The 21,618-nt window shown below is 44.5% G+C and overlaps 1 protein-coding gene across 1 annotated transcript; it reads right to left on the bottom strand.

Moving 5' to 3' along the window:
• Positions 1-654: 654 nt before the first annotated feature.
• Positions 655-21,572, bottom strand: ACAA2 (acetyl-CoA acyltransferase 2). The gene is made up of 10 exons (XM_064438929.1): positions 21,479-21,572; positions 16,399-16,565; positions 14,288-14,416; positions 12,347-12,463; positions 10,779-10,926; positions 7,036-7,211; positions 5,931-6,060; positions 3,622-3,692; positions 2,244-2,398; positions 655-1,299 (listed from the first exon to the last, which is right to left on the bottom strand). The coding sequence occupies exons 1-10, from the start codon at positions 21,492-21,494 to the stop codon at positions 1,215-1,217; spliced, it is 1,194 nt and encodes a 397-aa protein (XP_064294999.1). The 5' UTR covers positions 21,495-21,572; the 3' UTR covers positions 655-1,214.
• Between the last annotated feature and the right edge of the window lie 46 nt (positions 21,573-21,618).

Below are 21,618 nucleotides of genomic sequence, written 5' to 3'. Positions count from 1 at the left end.
GTGGAGTGGCAAGAGAAGTTGGAGATAAGCAGTATTTTGACAGTGGACAGAGGCTGAGAAAGAGTAAAGGCTCAAGTCTTTGCTACTATTTTAGCCTGTGTAGCACAGTACAGGCTATGGAGAAGCATGTGCAGTCTCTGACATGGATCCAACTGCGTATCTGATGTAGACACCTACATCCGAGGAAGCTGCACATTGCTCTTGACAGTACAGTCAGCCTGAAGGGCTCACTTCAGTGACTAGAGTCAATGGAGACCTCGTTTCATTCCAATGTAACCTCAATTATGTCAAATGATTCATAACTTCAACCCCACTGCCTGTGAGGGGCAAGACAACTTGCTCAGATGTGCACTGGGCAAATTAGCTAAGAGCAGCCCCACGCTAAGGGACCCAAGAGATAGAGGTGATACTGTCAGAGGAACTGAAGAAATGAGCTGCCGTACATATGCAGCTACTGTGCAGCGCCACAGACTCAACTACCCCTCTTCTCAGAGGAAAGCTGGCTGATTTGCTCAAGTTCTCTAGAAATTACCTAGCAAACACCAGTTATTTCTCCACCAGGAAAAACAGTCTCTCCAAAACCAAACACTAACGTACCAAAAGTAACAACTCTCACAGTGATTTACTTTTAAAATAAACAAACAAACACCAAGCCCTTTTTTCTGTTATATTTATTGTTCTTTTGGGAGGCACAATGGAAATTTCAGCTTTTGCTCATTTTCTTTTCCCTGGCAAAACAGCAGGGTACAGGTTAGAGCCATCAATCTACAATTAGTATGTACTTCAGAAGGTCTCCAATTAAATTTTCACGTTTCCTGATGATAAAAGAGGCACATGTGCCAGACAGCAGCAGTAGCTGAAATAAGAATAGTTTAAGCAATACTTGCTTAAAAAGCTGCACTGACTGCTATTTTAAGGCAGGTTTGGTGAAAGTTTGACAAGCAATTTCCTCAGGAAATGAAAAGAATTTTGCCTACAGAAATATATTAACTTTGATTGAAAAGAGGCTTTTAGAAAATACTTCATCAGTGTGAAATTATATCGATGTCAGACTTCCTTTAGTTAGGAAGACATTATTGAATCTTTTTGTCCAGAATTCAGGCTTCTCAGCTATTCCTTTACCTTGCAGGAACGGCACATAACGAAGGCAGGTAGTGAGGTTTTATTGTCACAAAAGGCAGAAACCCAGGCAACGCTGCAGCCTCCATAATCTCTCAGGCTGTGTTCTCAATTATAAGAGCAATACCTTGTCCACCGCCAATGCAAGCTGACCCAACTGCGTATTTCCCGCCACGACGCCTGTACAGAAAAAAGTAACAGTGAAAATTATTTACATTTATGAAACTGTAGTAGCTGGTTCTAATTTTATGAAAGGGAACCGGCTATCAACTAGGTACTACTGAAGAAGACGTTTTAGAATGTGTATGTTCTTCTTTTTCCAGAAAAATAACATGAAGCCTCAACTGATGTTGAAATATTTGAAATATTTCTGTAGCAAAACAAGGAGTTGCAAGTCTGAGTCTTTTACCATCTAAAAGATGGTTCGTTATGTTGTTCTTAGGAATACAAAACGGCAAGGAATAACATTACGGGATACTTGTGCTTTCAACACAGAATAAAAATGGCATAAGTAAAAGGTAATTTTATTGCCAAGGTGGTTTTTAAAAGCTACGGTTTTTACAGCCGCACTCCAAGAAACAGTTTTGTGCAAGGTGCAAATTCACTGAGGCTTTATGGTTGCACACCAATATAGTGTGGCAAGCACAAGCAAATAGATACAGTGAGCTCCGCCCTGAGGTGGGGGGAAACAAGATTCAGATTAACATGGTGCTAAGCATATCAAGCAAGCCAAGAGAGTCACAATTTCTGAAAGAGGACTAATGGAGAGAGAAGGTGAGGACAAAGCCTTTTAAATGGACCCTGTTAAGAAAAAAAACAGGCTTTACTCAAAGGCCATTTCAGTAAAGGAAACCTTCCCACTGGCTGCTGTGGGCTTGGATCAGATCTAGAGGAAGCAACAGATCTGTAATGACAACAGAACGGAATACGAGGCGAGCCGCAGGACCTGGACTGCGGCACAAAGGTAACAAAGTTGTACAGAAAGCTCTACGCTTTAGTGTGGAGAGCTTTAAGTCAGCAGACTGGAAGATTTTAGTCACACGGTATCCGTACCAAATATCTTTTGCAGGTGTAAATACATGAGCACTGCATTCACTACCGGCCGCTATCGGGTACATGCGTACCTTAATTCATGAACCAGATGAGCTGTGATCCGTGATCCTGAAGCACCCAAAGGATGACCTATAGCGATAGCACCTCCGTTGACATTGGTTTTTTCCGGGTCAAGGCCCAAAACTTTTTCGACAGCTAGATACTGAGGTGCAAATGCCTCATTCACCTAAAACACCACAGAAACAAAACAACTGTTCATGTCTGTCTTTCCCCACAAGCTTTCAGCAGCATGTGTATGCACACAAGACTAAATGAGGTGCGCTGCTTCTCCAGGTCATTTTCATTGAGCAAAATATTAAATACTGTGTTTAGAGAAGCCTACTCAGACAACCTACAAATTGTCAGGCCAACCCAATGTAAATTCAAATTTAAATTCTTCTGGCACACGTGATACACACACAAGGATCCAGTATATTTTATAAAAAAAAAAAAAAGGCATGGAATATTCTGATGCAATTCTGATGCAAAAGCCTATTGCTCTGACAAAAACCAGCCTTGTTCACAAATGGAGGAACGTGACAACTTAAAACATTTGCAGTCCAGCCAACAAAGTAAAACCTCATGTTGTAAGAAAGCAACCCCCCCTTGGAAAGAAGGTATATTGTATATGTTTAATTAGCATGAATCTAGACTCCTTTCTTTTTGATCAAGCACTGTTTCATGGTTTAATATTTAATCTGAGATTAAGGACGGGGTATCTTGGCCATCAGCAATTATCCATTTAATAAAGGACAAACATTCCATTTGGAAGAAAATTAAGGAGAGTTGGGAAGAGAAAATAGCCTTGAATTGTCCTTAGGTGACTCGCAACCATATATGGGTAAAAAAGGTTAGGGTACTTCATCTGTAAAGACCACCAAAGACCCCCGAAGAAAGGAAGGCATGCACAGAAGGATCTGAAGCGGAGCCAAGAGGAGTGACTTAATGCCATTACGCAACCTTTGTAGATTAGAATGAATATGTATGGACTTATTGTATAAATACAATGAGGTAGCCAGCTTCGGTGTGCTTGGTTTGTGGAAAACCACGGAGAACCCAGGCTTGCGCAACCCTGAAATAAAGAAGCAACGTGTCTCCTGAGCGTGTGATTACTGACTCACTGCGCACCAGGCGACTGATCCACTTTTTGGGCAACAATGTGACGGGGATATTTTTTCCCATGGAATGCTATCACACCATTTACAATTTCCATGTGCCTGAGATTTTTGTAATGACTGTGCAGCTGTGTGGTAGAAACTAGATGGAGAGAGGTCAGGCGGGCGAGCTAAGACAGGTGGGCTCCAGCCATGCAGAAACACCTACCTTGGGATGATGGGCTACATGCAGGAGTGGAATGTTTCTGCTAAAAAGACTAGAAGTAACCTCACTGTTCACGTTAAAACTCCTTACCTCTACCAAATCCATGTCCTTCAGGGTCAATCCTGCTTTCTTCAGAACCTCGGTAATTGCAGGTACAGGGCCTATTTAGGAATTGTATGCACAGTCAGTTAAAGAAAGAAGAAATAAATAAAGGCTTATAAACAAGCTATACATAGGATGGCTTCATAAAGCCTCATCGGATCCCGACCCATGAGCCTCTGTGCAGCCAATGAATTCTGGATATGCCGCTCACCTGCTTTATTAGGTGGTAAGAGAACTCCTAAATCTCAAAACTGCTTGGCAGCCTTCCCAGCACATTGCCAGGGAAAGCTAGGAGTGTCACTACTGCTGCATGGCTATGTTGGCAAACACATGCATAGCTTTCAAGTCAAGAGAACTGACAGTCCCCAGCCAAATAAAAAAAAAAAAGCTTCACAACAGGTTTGAGGCATTCTCCTTCCCAGTACTCGTGGTTCAGCTTATTCCTTCCTTACAACTTGCAGCCTCCAGGTATATGAAAAAGAAAACGGCAGGCTGTTCTACAGTTTGTCGCTCATGTGTTTAGTTATGGGTATTGTTGTTCTGGTGTTAATATAATTTATCTGAAAATCTTCTACTCAAAAGACCTAACAATAAAATGTTCCCTTGGACCCAAGTCCCAGCCAGCTGAAGACAGTAAGATTTTGTTTGGGAATATTAGAGTTTAGCAATGAAACTTCTCTGGAAGAAAGCTGACATCTGTGACCTAGTATAATTCACTAGGGGGAAACTAATCTCAAAGCACAGTTACCTAAAGAGATACTCAGAGAGAATTTGAGTAGATATGTGCTTGTTGGACAAAGATATTGAGATGTTGGATGGGAGCTGATCATTAGACAAAACACCCCAATCCTAAAACATTAACAATCCTAAATGCTATCTCACTACCAAAAAACGGTGTTGAAAACTCATAGCTCAAAGTATAAAAAACATAAAAACAAGTAAATGACTGAAGAGACAGAAAAAATAAAAGAAGAAATGGCCCAGTTCAAAGCTCAGTGGATTATTAGAAAGCCTCAGGCTGCTTAATGCATCTCATTACGGATGCATTTTAGTATGCCTGTTACGCGTGAGAGTAATGGGAGGGTCTCATGTGGACAATACCAAGACCATCAATGACAGCCAAGTAGACTTTTTTCCCCTCTCTCTCCTCTCCTTTTTTTTTTTAAATAATGAGTTCTCTCACTAGACTTTGTGAGGCAGGACTCCCGATCACCATCAGTATGTGAAAGGGCTGTTGCTCAGCCTGAGCTCCTGTTCTCAGATCTGTTGCTGTCATGTCGATGAATCTCATCTGGTCTTTCTGAGTTGCTGGGGACAAGCTGTGGTATTAAGGAGTTTGGATACTAACTGTTTCTCCATATGATTTATGAAGTTTTTGAACAAGCTAAAAGAGTTGCCTGACCTAGAAAGAATGGGCTAGTTTAGAAAGCACAATGACAGCATGAAGTCTAGCGAAAGAAACCCTCCCTCCACATTTGCTTTGAAGGTTGTGTTAGTCAGATAGTCTGATCAAGAAAAGAAAGCTGACAATGCTTCATTTGCATTTCTACTGACACATGGAAGCAGTCAACAATGACCTCTCTGAACAGGATGGCAGAAAGGAACAGCAATGCCGGGATACAATGCTGTCTACAAACCAAACAGAAGGGGAAAAACCCTGGGGCGTCTGGATTGGCTTTGAGGGTCTGTCTGCGTTAACAGCTACTCGATTAAGAAGAGTAAAACATGGGACGAACGAAAAAAGAGTAGTAGGTGGTTTGCCAAAATAATACCTGAACAGATGTGTATCCTGGAATCCAGTCTTAGCTTGAGCAACTCAGTAACTGCTGAAAGGTGTACACATAGCCAATACTCCTTCAGCAAGAGGCGAGGAAGACGACTCAGAGTTGCACATTTATTAATGGGATTTAAAGCTTACAGGAAACTACGGTGAATTTCAGGAGGAAACTGTTTTTTAAAAAAATTGACAGTACCTCTTTTCTTGATGTACTAACAGAGAGAGTAAAAAAGGAAAAAAAAAAAGGTGCCCGGGGGACTATAGTTCAGTGCTAATGCTACAGGTCAGGCACCGCACGTCCCCTTTCAGCCGAACTGAGAGTAAGGCAGTCCCTCTGCGTAGGAGGGATGGACAGACGCAGTGGAACGGACAGTCCCTCTGTAGTAAGCCCCACAAACGTCTTCAGCGCTACCAGACTCAGCGCACTGCAGCCTCCCTTTCTTTCCTTTAGATTGCCCAACACAAGAATATTTTTAACACTGCTTGATGCTACAAAATAACGTGATTTATTGCAACTTACCAATGCCCATTATGGAAGGGTCGCAGCCAGCTGAGTGATAGGCTACTACTCTTGCCAGAGGAGTAAGACTGTGCTTTTTAAGTGCTGATTCACTGGCAATGATGACAGCACCAGCTCCATCACACACCCCCTTGTAGTAGGAGAGAAAAGCATTCTTAGTGGAGAAAATACAAACAAAAAACCCCCCACGCTTCAAACTAAATATGCCCCTCAAAAAACCAAAAAGATTGAGTCCAAGACACTATTATTAACATTTAACAGACAATTGTATTACTATTTATTCAACACAACAAACCACAACCTTTCACTATTCTGTGGCCTGTGAAAGTTAAATATAGGTGTTTAATTAATTTCAATGTTTTAGAAAAGTAAAATACACTTTTGCCACTTAAAATTCTCCCTTACCCTGGAAACATCGTTCTGTAGGCTTGCAAAGACACTGTTAATATTGGATAACGTATGTACTATTATAAGAGATGCTTTACAGACATCCATACCTGCTGTGTCTGCGCCCTATTTTAGGCAGGAATTCAGATTATATGACCACAGTGGTCCTTCTGGGCCAAAGAACATTAATGAGTTCATTAAGATAATGACTGTAAGAGGAACAATCTGCCGTGACATGCTGCTAAGCACCCAGTCTACTCTGGGTAAGAGCAAAATGTGGTTTGGACTACAGAGGATACTAATTGTGGTTACGAAGATGAGCAGCAGCAGCGTGTCCACTAATATAATGCATGCCTTGTAAAGCAATTTTTCGGTAATCTCCGCCCCAAAAGAAAGTAGAATGGCTAATTCTGCAGAGCCACTGCAGGTATCAACCACACAATTCAAGGCTGATGAGGAAGTGTCAATGCCTCGCTAAAAGAGCAGTGACAATCCACATAACCAAATTTTAGGATATAGGAACAGATCGAAGGATGCCCTGCCATCTTGGGGCTGGAACGGGCAGCCAGGGGCATTCAATTGCAGAATCAGAAATCACTTCCGTCAGGAGACACCACTGACAGCCACAGGTGGCTCAGTGAGACATAAATACCATGACAATAAATTTGGTGAACCACAGAGGTGACACTTTCCCAACCCAAGGCTTCGACGTACTCACTGAAGCATTCCCAGCGGTCACCGTTCCATCCTTCTTAAAAATGGACGGGAGTTTTGCCAATTGTTCCAGAGTGGTCTGGGGTTTTGGGTGCTCATCCTTTTGCATACTTTCTTTCCCCTTTTTCGTTTTCACTTCAATTGGTGCCATCTCAGCATTAAAGTAACCAGCGTCATGAGCTGCAACCACAAAAAGGGAAATAAAAGGACTCTGATAAAAGTATCACGACAATTGCACAGCATGACCAATGATCCCATTTTCACGTGCACACAACTTTTGCTCTGTTTTACCCAAGAGCTCAGGGACAGTACTGTTTATGCTTTATTTTGTTTAAATAAGCTGCATGGTGTTATATTGTTTAGTTGGGTTTTTTTGGAAGCTGGGCAAAACCTCTACAAATACATTCCCAAACTCCTCCAAAGAAAGTCTCAAAGTGTAATTTTAGCTCTAAATAATTGAACTCTTTTTTTTTTTTGAACCACTAGGTTTATTTTTGGTACACATCCCCCTGTATTGTTGCTTCATTCTACAAGCTCTGTCACATATCAGATGGCCAAGGAGCCATAAATCTCACTCAGAGAGGAACATAAAAAAAAACCCTAAGCCTCATTTTGAGCCAGCACCGGGCCCTTGGGGCCAAGGGGGCCAGCGGTGCCCTGGGGGGCATGGAAAGGAGCGTGGCCAGCAGGCAAGGGAGGTTCTCCTCCCCCTCTGCTCTGCCCCAGTGAGGCCACACCTGCAGGGCTGCGGCCAGGTCTGGGCCCCCCAGTCCAAGAAGGGCAGGGAACTGCTGGAGCAAGGCCAGCGCAGAGCTGCCAAGGGGATCAGGGGCTGGAGCATCTCCCTGGTGAGGAAAGGCTGAGAGACCTGGGCTTGTTCAGCCTGGAGAAGAGAAGCCTGAGGGGGGATCTCATCAGTGCCTATAAATATCTGAAGGGCGGGTGTCAGGGCGATGGGGCCGGGCTCTTTTCAGTGGTGCCCAACGCCAGGCCAAGGGGCCACGGGCACAAGCTGGAACACGGGAAGCTCCACCTGAACGTGAGGAGAAACCCCTTTGCTGTGCGGGTGCCAGAGCAGGGGCACAGGCTGCCCAGAGAGGCTGTGGGGTCCCTTCCCTGGAGACATTCACCCCCCGCCTGGACGCGGCCCTGTGCCCCTGCTCTGGGGGTGCCTGCTCCAGCAGGGGTGGGACGGGATGGGCTCCAGAGGGCCCTTCCAACCCCCACCAGTCTGGGATTCTGGGATTCTCTTGTTGATCACCAGCATAAGCTATTTTACGTCAATTAAGATCCTGTCCAAGCTGCTTCTCCAGAGGATCTCACAGTCAAATCACGATCTTAGAACAGCTGCCTAAACAACCTGAGATGATTCAAGGCATTGTAGGTATCTAGGATCCCCGTAAAGGGACCTGGTCACACAACCTAAGACAACAGTAGATGCCAATACTCAGGCAACTAATCGCAAGCTTTTGTGTCCACGAGGTTGATCTGAACATACAGATTTAAAAACAAAACAACTCTTATCTCCCAAAACCAAACCAAGATTGCCAGCCATTTGCAATCATTCAACAAATTTAACTCTACGGGATTTAAAACTAAGGCACTGATATTGCCAGATCTGATGTTGTTTAGCTACCTCTGAACTTTCTCAATAAATTCTACAAAGTCTTTTTCTTTCCTGATTAGCCAGAGGACTCTCTCTTTAGGGTGGGATAAGATGAACTGGTCATAACAAGCAGAAATAAACAAGGCAAAATCCTAGAAAAGAAGAAGGAAACAGAAGCCTCCTCAGGGGCACGGTTTCTAGCAAAGGTTCCAGGAATGGCAGGAGTTGCTCACAAGATCTGCAGGGAAGGTAACATGCAACCGAGAAAAGTTACAAAGCACACTGCTACACGCACTGAAACAAAATACAAAATCTTCCTTCAAGAATAGAATTAGAATCTAAAAGTATGATTAGACATTTGCTTCTTACATTCACCTTTAGGTCGCAATGTATTTGAAGCCCCACAATGATGACTACACATTCTACTGCCTTTTCGCCTACCATCCTGTTTACACTGTCAATCAACTTCACAATAACCCACTGCCTCTGAATTATGGCTTTGGCCATGTAAGCCACCCAGAAAACAGTTAAATACAGGACCTGAACAAATATTCAGATTCCATCTGCTTTGAGTGTTTCAGGGTTGTAGAATAGTGTACGATTTGCAACAGGAAGAACATGCTGGCACACAAGAATCTTAGAATCACAGAATGCCCTGAGTTGAAAGGGAACCACAAGGACCATCGAGTCCAGCTCCTGTCCCTGCACAGGACACCCCAAATTCACACCGTGTCTCTGAGGGCCTTGGCCAAGGGCTTCTGGAATATCGCCGGGCTGGTGCCGTGATGCCTCCCTGGGGAGCCTGTGCCAGGGCTCCACCACCCTCTGGGGGAAGGACCTTTCCCTAATGCCCAGCCTAACCCTCCCCTGGCACATCTCCCTGCCATTCCCTCGGGGCCTGGCGTTGGTCACCAGAGAGCAGAGACCAGCCCTGCCCCTCCTCCTCCCCTCGGGAGGGAGCTGCAGAGCGCCATGAGGCTGCCCTTGGCCTCCTCTGCTCCAGCTGAACAACCCAAGGGACTCCAGCCGCTCCTCGTACCGTTTCCCCTCTAAACCCTTCCCCAGCTCCGTGGCCTCCTCGAGACTCTCTCCAGTAGCTTTATACCCTCAGTGTCCTGCGGTGCCCAACGCTGCCCACAGCGCTCGAGGTGAGGCCGCCCCAGCGCGGGGCAGAGCGGGACAATCCCCCCCCTCGCCCGGCTGCGATGCAGGGCTCGATGCCCCCCAGGGCACGGCTGGCCCTCTGGGCTGCCAGGGCACGCTGGTGGCTCGTGTTCAACTTGCTGTCGAGCAGAACCCCCCAGGTCCCTGCAGAGCTCCCCCCAGTCCCTCGTTCCCTGGTCTGTCTGTACAACGAGGGCTGCCGTGTCCCGGGGCAAAATCCAGCACTTGCCCTTGTTAAACTTCGTACGGCTGGTGGTTGCTCAGCTCTCCAGCCTGTCCAGATCCCTCTGCAGGGCCTCTCCGCCCTCAAGAGTGTCAGCAGCTCCTCCCAATTTTGTGTCATCAGCAAACTTAATTACTATTCCTTCCAGTCCTGCATCCAAGTCATTTATAAAGGGATTAAAGAGTACCCGCCCTAAGATGGATCCCTGAGGAGCCCCGCTAATGACAGGCCACCAGCCTGATGTAACCCCAGAAGTAGTACGTGGGTTGCTGTGGAAAAGGACCGTTCTGCAGTGGAGACGAGAGAAAGGAGGGGAGTCAGGCATGCCTGGCACAATGCGGCTCTGCTGCGGGGAAGACAAGGGCAAGGCATCCCGCCAACAAGGCACCAAGAAGCTACATTCATGAACATGAATCCTGTTCAGGCAGGAGGTGACACGCGCCAGGCCAACGGCATTTCCTGCCTGAACAGCTACTGAATGTCCACTAGGAAGATGCAGCAAGGCAGTGGAAAGGGGCTTGTTACCTCACCTGATGATAGGTACAACACCTGACTCGGTATATTAAAAGTCAAACCCCCTAGGAGCGGGCTACTTGTACCACAGGGCAAACAAAAGGATGAATTACAGTCTCTGCAAATCAAGACAAGTTACACCAAGATGCACAAAACTTAAAAATACTTTGAAATGATGTTAAAAACTGACTAGACTTGAAACTAGTATCATGTAAACACTTCCATTCCTGAATTTACTAACCAGCTTTGCATCTCTGTTGCGTTTTGAATGCGTATCGGTCACAGTCCTCCCGCGTGATGTTGTATTTTGCAGCCAGATTTTCAGCTGTAACTGCCATGGGTATTTTAACATGTGTATCCGTTAGGCCTTCCCACAATGTGTCTTCCAACTGGATGGAACATTATAGAAAGAAAATTATAAAGCAATATTCACATTTCTTATTGACAGTTTCGAATTATTCAGCAGCCTCTTGGAAAGTAACACCTCTTTGTAAAATCACCTCAGGTTACCTACAGATACTTGAATTAAATTAGGACAAATACGCTGTAGAACAGTATGGAATTCTGTCTGCAAACTGTTGCTGCACGATTGCAATTGCAAAAAAAATGTAAACTTATTTTAGTTAATCTACTTTGTGCTCTAGTGTTCTTCTTTCAACTCATATGCGGCCCTGAGAGGTTTAGGAAAAGCCTATGATTCTTAGTGTTTCAGTGTATTTCACTGCTACATTATTTATTAGGGATGATAAAACGCGACTGTCATTCTAGTTACCAAGAAGGAAAGGTGGGGAACTATGAAAAGGCACAGCAGCCTACTGATTCTTTGGCTCTTTCTCTACTGTCAGGTAAAATCACCTTACTCCAGTTAAAGGTTTTTGTGGGTAAAACATCTCAGGTGAGAAAACACCAGGTCTAACTTCACTTAACCGGATAAAGGCAAGCCCAGTCAGTTCAGATGGGTTTTGTCATCTCTCTGTCACCAGTAAAGCTCTGCAAGATAAATCACTTATTCACCTGCAACTGTATAATTCAATTATCTTCATGATAAGAACCCAGTGGCACCTATGGAGACTCAGTGTTACCAGCAACCTTGTGAAGGTGCTCTCTGTAGGCACTGAGGCTTACTCACAGTGCCACGCAAGATTCGCGGAACAGGGTGGAGAATACTTCATATTCACCATCGTCATAAAGCTGAAACGCTGAAATACCCTAATTTAGCATTTTGGTTATGACCCACTGAATAAACAGTTAGTATCAGAGCAGGATGGGGTCCTGCTGCAAATCTCCCACAGTATTCACTAAGGATGTATCTTCAGAAAAGAATGTAACAATAATTTCTCTGTCAATGGATTTAATATCAAATTACCATTTTTAAAACTGAGAGATGCTTACAACTTGGAGGTATACATGTTCTTTACCAGTCTATCTACCCACTGCTAGCCTCACCAGCTTCACCTAAACTCTGTATGCCTCTACTTCATAAGCTCTGACATGAGAAAATTTTTTATATTATATACAGTACTTTGATAGGATGTACCAAGCGAACTAAGCTTTGTGTCTAAGAGTTTACTGACACGTTTAACATGGAACAGGAGTTCCAAGATAGTTTTGGAAAAGTTAGAAAATAGGGATGCTTAACAAAATTGCCTGAACCTACTGTTTCGGTAATGTCTGAATTCTGGCTAAATGCTTTGACCAATAATTTCATTTGCAAGGATATAGTGCCTATGGGCCCAATGCTTTACTTTGCTCTGTAAACATGACTTTATTCACAGGGGAAAAAAAAATAATTAAAAAAAAGTACTAGACCTTGAGTTCCGCTCCTAATCTGGTTCCAAATCGAATGTTTCGAACTGCATAAGGAGCCTGACTCATATTTTCAGCTCCACCACACAGGACAACTTCTGAGTCGTTAAGGCAAATTTCCTGTAACAGAAAACCAAAACACATCTAGGATTTAGTTTGCTGGTTTTGTAAGAAAACAACGACTGTTTTAGAAAAAGGCCTCGTCACCTACAAAGCCACGCACAGAGAACGAGTTCATGCTTAGCCTTTATGAAGGATTTACCCTTCTATTAAGATCGGGGTCTGTCTCTTTCATTACATGTTCCTTCTTCTTCCTTTCAGCAAGGACTGATAACACAACGAGGGAGGAAGAGAATATGGGCACACACGTATGACAGGACTGATGAACAAAGCCATTACACATCTGCATCCTCGTGTGGTTAGGTTTACGCAGTTTAACTCTTTTGAGTTCCCAATCTTCTCAAAAGGAACAGAAATTAAACCTCAAAGCCTGAAACTAGACCTTACGATTAAAAAAAAAAAGTGACATCATTTTAGAAAACATTAGCCAGGTAAGCTGCCAAAAGAAACCCCCAAAACGCACTAATTCATCACTGGCAAAGCCCACAGAACCTAAGCCCTAATTCCTAAACACACCATCAGACCACTTAAAAATTCTGCTTCCTTAAAATGATTCACTCAGTTGGACAGTTAAGGTTATTTGTGTACTTGAATGGAAGCAGACAAAATTATCTTGATATGCATTTGAGGCGACTAGATAATAATTTAGGAAGCATGGTAGTGTTGGACTTGATGGCCATGGACGGTTGGACTTGATGACCCTTGAAGACCCTAGAGGTCTTTTCCAACCTTAACGATTCTATGATTCTAATTAATATGACTGATTCGCAGTGTTATATGCGGAGATGCTTCCTACAGTTACCAAAAGTTTGCGCATATTTAAGCAGCTCAGAATAGAACCTCCAGCTTTGTTGTGTGCCAGAGAAATACAGAAACATTAGCTGCATTGATGAAATGCCATCTTTGGAAAAGACCTCACAACCATACTTCCAATATAAGCGGTCAAATTCTCCAGCAGATTTTTTCAGTGTAGACCAACGTGTGTATCGCCTTTGCAGAAAGCACTAGAAATAAAGAGTCAGATGGATATTACTGTAACTGTGTAACTGCAACTCTGCATTGTCTTCCACATTTTTTCCTCAGAGGATCAGATCTAAAATAATTCTCTAGCCAATGGGAACTTTAATAAAAAAGCCAAACAAAACAATAAAAAACCAACTATGTGGTTGCTCAAATATTCATAAAACACCCTTTAATTTTGTAAAGCCTAGGCCACTGCTAGTTATAGACCACTGGTCTGTATGAACAAACAAAATAAAAATCACTGTATCACTGTACTATCTTACTCAGTGGTTTTGGCCAACCGCTGGAAGAGAAGTTGATTTTCATCTATTTTAAAAGAAGCAAAGCTAAAAATTATCTAACCCATGAGAGGGTTGGGATCTTTGAACAAAAACACACTTAGAAAGCACAGGTTGCTGCTTGCATCGCTAGTTAGGTGAGATTGTAAACAACGATCAGAAAACAACAGCCTCCTGTTGTGATTCTGATGCCCAGTAATTCCTATCCAGACAAACAGGATCACAGAATGCAACTATGGCACAGCTGAGCTTATTTCACTGGCTAACACTTGTTGCGTTCCTTATATTAAACTCCAAATAGCTACAACAATGATTTTTAAAACCAACTGCAACATATGGCACTGTGGAGGCTGAAGTCCTGCTCAAAACTGTGCTCTACCAGCGGTAGCTCAAAATCCATGTTACGACTCAACCCAAACACAAAGTACATGTTTCTACACCCACCTCTTCTCTCACGTTAACAGTCTGATAAAGATTACAACTAATATAGGGGGAAAAAAAAAAAAAAAAAAGAGCTTTGTACCTGACATCCACTGGCAATGGATTGGAAACCAGAGCCACAGAGCCTGTTGACAGTGAGGGCCGGAACTGGGACAGGAACTCCCACGCGTAAACCAACATGTCTTGCAATATAAATCGCATCCGCAGAGCTCTGCAGGCCAAACAAATAGGAGGTTTTGTTACACTCCGACTTCTTTGGACAGTAAAAGTCTTGATGAAAAGTCGGACTGGTGTAATTGCATCACTGATAGAAGACAGCATATGTTCAACAGAAATCCTACTAGTCACAAGAAGCACTTTGATTCACTTCAAAAAGACACCATCCTACATGATCAAAAAGGGCCAATGTCTTAACGTGTTTTCTGAAGAAACTCTGTGTCGTAAAAGCTAGATACCAGTCCAAAAAGGGTCCTTCAGACCTTAAGACCGCAGCTTAAAAGTCTTATGTTTTCCCTTATCCCTTCTTTTCAAAAGAGCATGCACACAACAGCCTGACATTAGGCCAGATCCTGACTGGCAAGCAACAATTATTTCAAGGTAAATTGAAATCGCTAACAGGGGAAGGCCCTCAAAAACCAGACAGTGTGGAAAATGCAGACATGCCATCGCTGCTTCACATCCACCTTGTGAAATTTTGTAACTGTGATGTTCTGACTGGACACAGGCCTGTTCTAACCATGAAATCTCATTCCTCCAAAGCTTTTCAAAGATGTTTATATCAGGCTTCTATTTGAAAAGCAAAGTAACACACACACAGAGCAGTTTGCTTCAGAACCCACTCCTTTAACAAACCAGGCTCCAAGATGAGATGAAACAAAACCGATTAGGCTTCTGCATTTCAACTACTGAGTCAGCAGAGGATGGCGAGCACAGGTACAGAATAAAAAATTATAACAGCACTGCTATAGGTTTGTAATGGATCTTTTCCAAACAGAGAGAACACTTACACTCTTGGGATCATGGGCTAAGCTAATAAGTATTAAAAGGCAAAGTTCTGTGCACAATGCCACTTACCAATGCAAGTTCAAGAAAAAAAAAAATTAATCAAGCCACTTCTGCTGAAGAAGGGGAATTTAAAATGGTCGTATAGTCATAGTTATTGAAACTTAATCACATAATACTTAAAAGGAGTCCAGACCTAAAAAAAGAAAATCTATTGGGTTGGGGAAGTGTAAAGGAAAAGAAATGTAATTTCAACATGAAAAGACTTTTTTTTATATATTAGGAGAATGCTAGTTTTTATGTGAAAGCATTACAATAGATTTGGATGCAGCATTTTTTTTTCTCTAGGCCACAAACAGTTCTTACAAAACCTAAAAAGTTGACTAAAAGAAGCTGAGATGGTAGCTGTAGGAGACAGAACAATCCTTAAGAAGGCATAGTGCACATTCGTTCACTTATCATGAAAGTTCTCAGGCATTTGTTTCTCCTGCACCCTTGAAACACTCAGTGCGAAATAAGACTGCCTACCCCAATAACGGTGAAGTCAGAATACAAAACACAACAAACCCAGAAATGCTCTTTGCTGTCTTGCCTAAAACAAAGATCCTAATCTAGATATGTGGAAAAATGCAGTTTTGCAGTGCTGGTGCCCTGCATACAATAGCTTCTACGCCACAAGCTCTTTGGAAAAGATATGATTGTCCAAATGTCTCTGCCAAGCAGGGCATGTATCCTTCCAGCTCAAAGTAAACTCATATTCACTCAAAATTCTATTTAGAAAACTCAAGGGAAATGGGCTCGAATCAGTTACAGCCTCCAGAAAGAAAGGGATTTATACAATTCAGTGAAAACTCGCTGATCATTGGGTTCCACAGCTTGAGCCATACCAGGCGTTAGCAAGTAACCATTTAATGAATCCACATTTTTTTGAAGAACAGCTTGTCCTATTTTAAACTACCCTTGGCACTAGAAAAAGAAAGCTAAGCCTTGCTCCCAGTAATATCACAAATCATGCAGTGTATGGCCCTTAAACACGAACAGGAAACACTACACTATAGAAGCTACTTACCCATTCCGTTTCCACCCCTTCAGTTTATTCTTGGCTGCAAAGCAGAGGTAACTCTCTACAGGACCACACCGAGGGAGATGACTGAAATAATCACTGACCAGCAAATGATCCACGCTACCAACCTGCATGACAGTGCCGACAACGACGCTGTCAATGATCTCAGGGGAGACCTTGCCAGCAGCCAAGGCAGCTCGAGCAGCATGTTCTGTCAGGTCGGTGGCTGTGAAGTCCTTCAGCAAACCTCCATAGGTCCCGAAAGGAGTTCGCTTCGCTGCAACAATGAACACACCTGCGACAGAGGCAAGAATTATCCAGATGTGCAGAGTCTAACAAACAGAAAATTACCCAGTCAGCCTCAACTGGATAACAGCCTAAATTTGCAACAGACTCTGTAAATAAGGGCAACGTGACCCACACACTTCAAGATAAGTAAGATATAGGATATTGCAATGCTTTGGATGGGGACAGTATGCAGAATTAAGTCAGGAAGAAGAGCTGGGAAGACTCCAGAAATACCTCTTTTCCATAAAGAGATGTGAAAAAACCCCACGTAGTTTGGATACCAGACAGACAAAGGAGGCTGCCACACCACATCAGACATTAGTGCTAAAAGCATGAAAGTAACACCCATTAAATCCCATAGCGGACATCTGTGAAATAATCAGATGGGGAACAGCTCATTTAAAAAACAAAAAGAGGCCATTCCCTCATCCTAGAAAAGCCAGCACATTTTTGGCTTATACTCTGAAACAGTTTTCACAAAGAATAAAAAGAAATAAAGCAAAACAAAAAAAAAATTATCACAGAATCCCAGACTGGCGGGGGTTGGAAGGGCCCTCTGGAGCTCACCCCGTCCCACCCCTGCTGGAGCAGGCACCCCCAGAGCAGGGGCACAGGGCCGCGTCCAGGCGGGGGGTGAATGTCTCCAGGGAAGGGACCCCACAGCCTCTCTGGGCAGCCTGTGCCCCTGCTCTGGCACCCCACAGCAAAGGGGTTTCTCCTCATGTTCAGGGGGAACTTCCCGTGTTCCAGCTTGTGCCCGTGGCCCCTTGGCCTGGCGTTGGGCACCACTGAAAAGAGCCCGGCCCCATCGCCCTGACACCCACCCTTCAGATATTTATAGGCACTGATGAGATCCCCCCTCAGGCTTCTCTTCTCCAGGCTGAACAAGCCCAGGTCTCTCAGCCTTTCCTCACCAGGGAGATGCTCCAGCCCCTGATCCCCTTGGCAGCTCTGCGCTGGCCTTGCTCCAGCAGTTCCCTGCCCTTCTTGGACTGGGGGGCCCAGACCTGGCCGCAGCCCTGCAGGTGTGGCCTCACTGGGGCAGAGTAGAGGGGGATTATAGGCATTTTAACTTTGATTCCTTTAACTTAAGAGGAAAAACATTCCCTAATCAAAACCTTCATGATATTTCCAGAATTATATAGGTCATCTAAACTGCATCAGTATCAGCCTTCCAGTTTCTGAGATGACAATCCAGTTTTCAACAGACAGGGGAGCGTGTGTAAGCACACGTGTACAAACGCATCGGCCAGAAGCAGCCTATATGAATTTCAGCTTGGGAGAAGGCATCTCTGAACCCAACCGAACACCTCCTGACCGCTTGTCGCCGCGGCTCTCTGTTCTGCGCGTAGAGATGAGCGGGAGGCAGCCTATGAACTTTCCCCTAGTTGTACAACAGAGCTCACACACCCCTTTTCTACAGCTGCCGTGAAGCATCCACAGTTATTTTAAGTAACACTGGAAAATATATACAAAGATAAGGCTGAAGGCAAATGAAAATGCCTGCTCATTAAGCTGCTCGTGAACAGTGTTTTCGGGCCTTCTGTTAGAGGCTGTGTGATCCGTGCTTCTTGGCTGGTTTGTCAGAGGGGGGTTGCTTCTCTCTCACATATTTGGATCCCAGACTGTGTGATTTATAAAAAAGGACTTTCCAAACTGGTCAAGGTCAAGCCTGCTCCCCTGACAAGGACTTGAACACAATGTTGGGATCTGAGAGAGGCAATGAATATGCTCAGAAGACCACCTGGGGAATACCCTGAAGTGGACTAAGCAAGAATTGCAGCTTCAAGGACAGGGAGGGATGCTGAAAACAATGCGGTTTTCAAAGGCATGAAGATAACAAAATCGAGCAACACCCTCACACCCTGATGCTGCCCGTGGGCTTCTTTCTGGGGCACCCAGAAGACCTTAAAAAGAAGTCTTTGCTAAGCACACTACTGCTGCTCCCTTAAAATGTACTGCTGACGCGGTAACTACTCAAAAACTGTGAGAAGCAGAATTTATTCCCTCAGAGCTGCTAACTATTATACATCCAAAAAGCTCACTCCTCAGATTTTTAAGTGTAGAGGGAACACCACGGTCATTAAAATTACATATCTCAAGAGGCCTCTGTGTATTTAGAGGTCTGAAAAGCAACAAAGCTGATCCTGCAAGGACGGTCCTGTACCCAGGTTTGGCACAAACACTCGGAACTGACCCCTTGTATACACTACATTGTATATGCTATATACATCATATACGCTATATTCATCATTGGTTTTCATCTTCGTTTAATCATCGTCCAATTGATATCAGCAAGTAATTCAATTTATTCCAACACAATTCTTCATCCGTTGACTGAATGCTTTTTACTTTGGTTGTATATATATTTTTTTTAAAAAGCTGAAAACTACTAACAGACACAGCATATGAATCCCTACAAGTGAAGGCACAGATGCTTTAACTGATTTATGTTTATGGGAAACAGGCGTGTTTAATACAGCCACTGCAGAATTAGTCCCTGGACACTCAGGGTCTAATCGACTATTCTAATTCTAGCATTAGATATTCTAACTCTAATGTCAACTATGCTAACCAACTACGGTCTCATCGACTATTCAGGTGACAGATTTAAATTTAGACCAGTAGTTTTCATTTAACTACCCCAAACATATTGTATTTAACGCTAATTTATTGAATGTTAAGATTGCGTCTTCATCGCATGATAACAATGCTTGTAAAAAAAGACCCTTAGCTCTTTTAAGGATAATCTCATGTTGCTAAGCTGATCTCCCCTGCAGCAAAGCAGGCCTTGACACTCATCTTGCCACCGCTCCTGCCCACCGATTCCTGTCCCTCTGAATCCTCCAAACTTGTGCCAGCAGAGCTGGTTGCAAGGCTTTGCCATGGACCAGCTCAGGGACCTGACTAAGCTAAAATAACTTGCTCTGCTCCCTTCTGGCCAGGTTGTTGGTTATCCACATTATTTGCTGAACACATACACCGTGTTGGCTTACAAACAAACGGTCCGGGGCTGAGGATGGAACTTTGCCCTCAAACATTCCTTTCACAATAACAACATCATCTCTCTCTTCCACAGAGACTGCTCGCAGCACTGCGGGGCCAAAGCATAAACCAGACCAGGTCACACAGCTGCAGTAACTGAAGACTAACCCCGAGCTGGCAGAAAACGAGGGGCTAATTTTCATTTGGATCAGTTCTGTGACTGAGCTCACCTTCCGGCTGCTCAATAAAACAGTAATTCCCAACTAAGAGAGAAGGCTGGACTGAACCAGTAATGGAAGAAGAAGCACAACCTGTGTTGAGTTATGCTGAATTAAACTGACCATAGAACCATTCCCCTAAGGGTATATTACTCCAAAGCCTGCCTAACTTTGCTTCACTGGAGAGACATCTACAAATGCTTCTCCCTCCACAAAACTTCAGGAGGGCCAACAAGGGGTGGCTGAAGTCCTGCATGAGAAAGGACTTTGTCAGCTCTTCCTAAATCCCCATTAATGTTCTACATTGCCATGACCTTCCAGAGTCTCTGCAGTTTTCCAAGGTGATAAACGGCAGATGAGAGCAGAATACTACTGAATACGTAGGCATCTGGAAACTTTTGGGGCTAGAAAGCAAAGGTTGCTCTGAATCCTTATCAAACACTCAATTCATCTTTTAATCTGGTTTTGTTAACCACTTACTGCCAAACAGGGATCTGCTGTTATAGGTCTGAAACATTCTCTAACCCTCCAACATTTCTCAAATGTGCTTGGTATGAAAATATTTGTCAGCTCCTATTTGGAAGGCCTAAAAAACAATCATTAACCTCAAAAAAAATTAAGGAGAAGAACAGCGTATGAAAAATACTGTGGCAAGAGATGAGAGAAGATCCTGAAACAGGCACAGAAAACTAACACCAGACAAATATCGGCAGAGCTGCTCCCCGTATTATCCAGTTCAGTAAAGCAACACAGAATCACTGCAACACTGACTAGGCAGGCTTTCAGCACTGAAACCTCAAGCCAGGGCTTAAACATATGTTATTATTTAGGTACAGTCTGTCAAGTAGCAAAGCACTGTCCAATGAAAATCCCTATTCCAATAAATTTCAATTTTGTTTTTAAACAAGATCCGGTTTTAAAGGGCACATTTATCTCACTTTGAGAGACACAAAATTTAAACCACCTAGAGCATGACGTACTGCTTTACACAAAACTTTTAGGAACTGCTGGCCCTTACGAAGAGTTTATCCTGCGCTGTTACTGCAAACACAGGCAGGGGCTGGAGGCGAGAAAAGAACCATTCAGCCACCGACACTTCAGGTGTCACTTCTACTCACTGCACGTCGCCCTGGCCGGTTACTGGACATATATACGCACCCTTTGCTATAGGTTTGCTTGTACCATAGCTGGCTGCAGAAAGCCAGGCACAGTATATTCGCTTGTGCAAAGGGTTTGCAGGCCAATGCCCAGATCGGGGGCGCCTGCGACCGGCGCCGCGCACCCCTTCTCCACCCCCTGCAAAAAACCGCGGTGGGTTTTTGAAAGGTCGCGTTTATTTCCAGCTGTTTATCGCACGGGTGCTGACACGGCACGGACAAGACAACAGGAGGGGGGAAAAAAATCACCCCCCGGAGGGGCAGGAACGGCTTCGGAGGCTCCATTTTGGGTTCTCTGAGGGACAAAGCGAGGTGCCGCCGGGTGACGGGCCCCTCCAAGCGGGCCCCCCGTCCGCCAGGGCGGCCGGGACGGCGGCGGCACCGCCGCTCACCCTTACCTCAGACCCGGCCTAAGCCCCCCCGCCAGACCGGCCCGCCCTCACGGAGCCAGGCCGGGCCCCGCTCCCCCCCTCAGGGACCGGCGGCCACGCCACCCCCGCTGTCCCCAGCACGGTGGCCGGGAGCCGCCCAGCCCCGCCGCGGGCTGACACGAGCCTCACCCCGCAGCAGCGCCATGGCCGTCCCGTCCCGCTCCGCCGTCCGCCGCGCCCGGCCCGGCGCACATTCGCCACGATGGGGGCGGAGCGTGCAGGCAAGCACAGGCGGGACTTTTAGATATATTTAAATAGGGTGGGTTTGG

This window comes from Phalacrocorax carbo, chromosome Z (assembly GCF_963921805.1).
Source record: "Phalacrocorax carbo chromosome Z, bPhaCar2.1, whole genome shotgun sequence".
In the NCBI taxonomy this organism is placed as follows: domain Eukaryota; kingdom Metazoa; phylum Chordata; class Aves; order Suliformes; family Phalacrocoracidae; genus Phalacrocorax; species Phalacrocorax carbo.
Note: the sequence above shows the minus strand (reverse complement) of the source record. Positions and strands in the feature narration are given on the sequence as shown.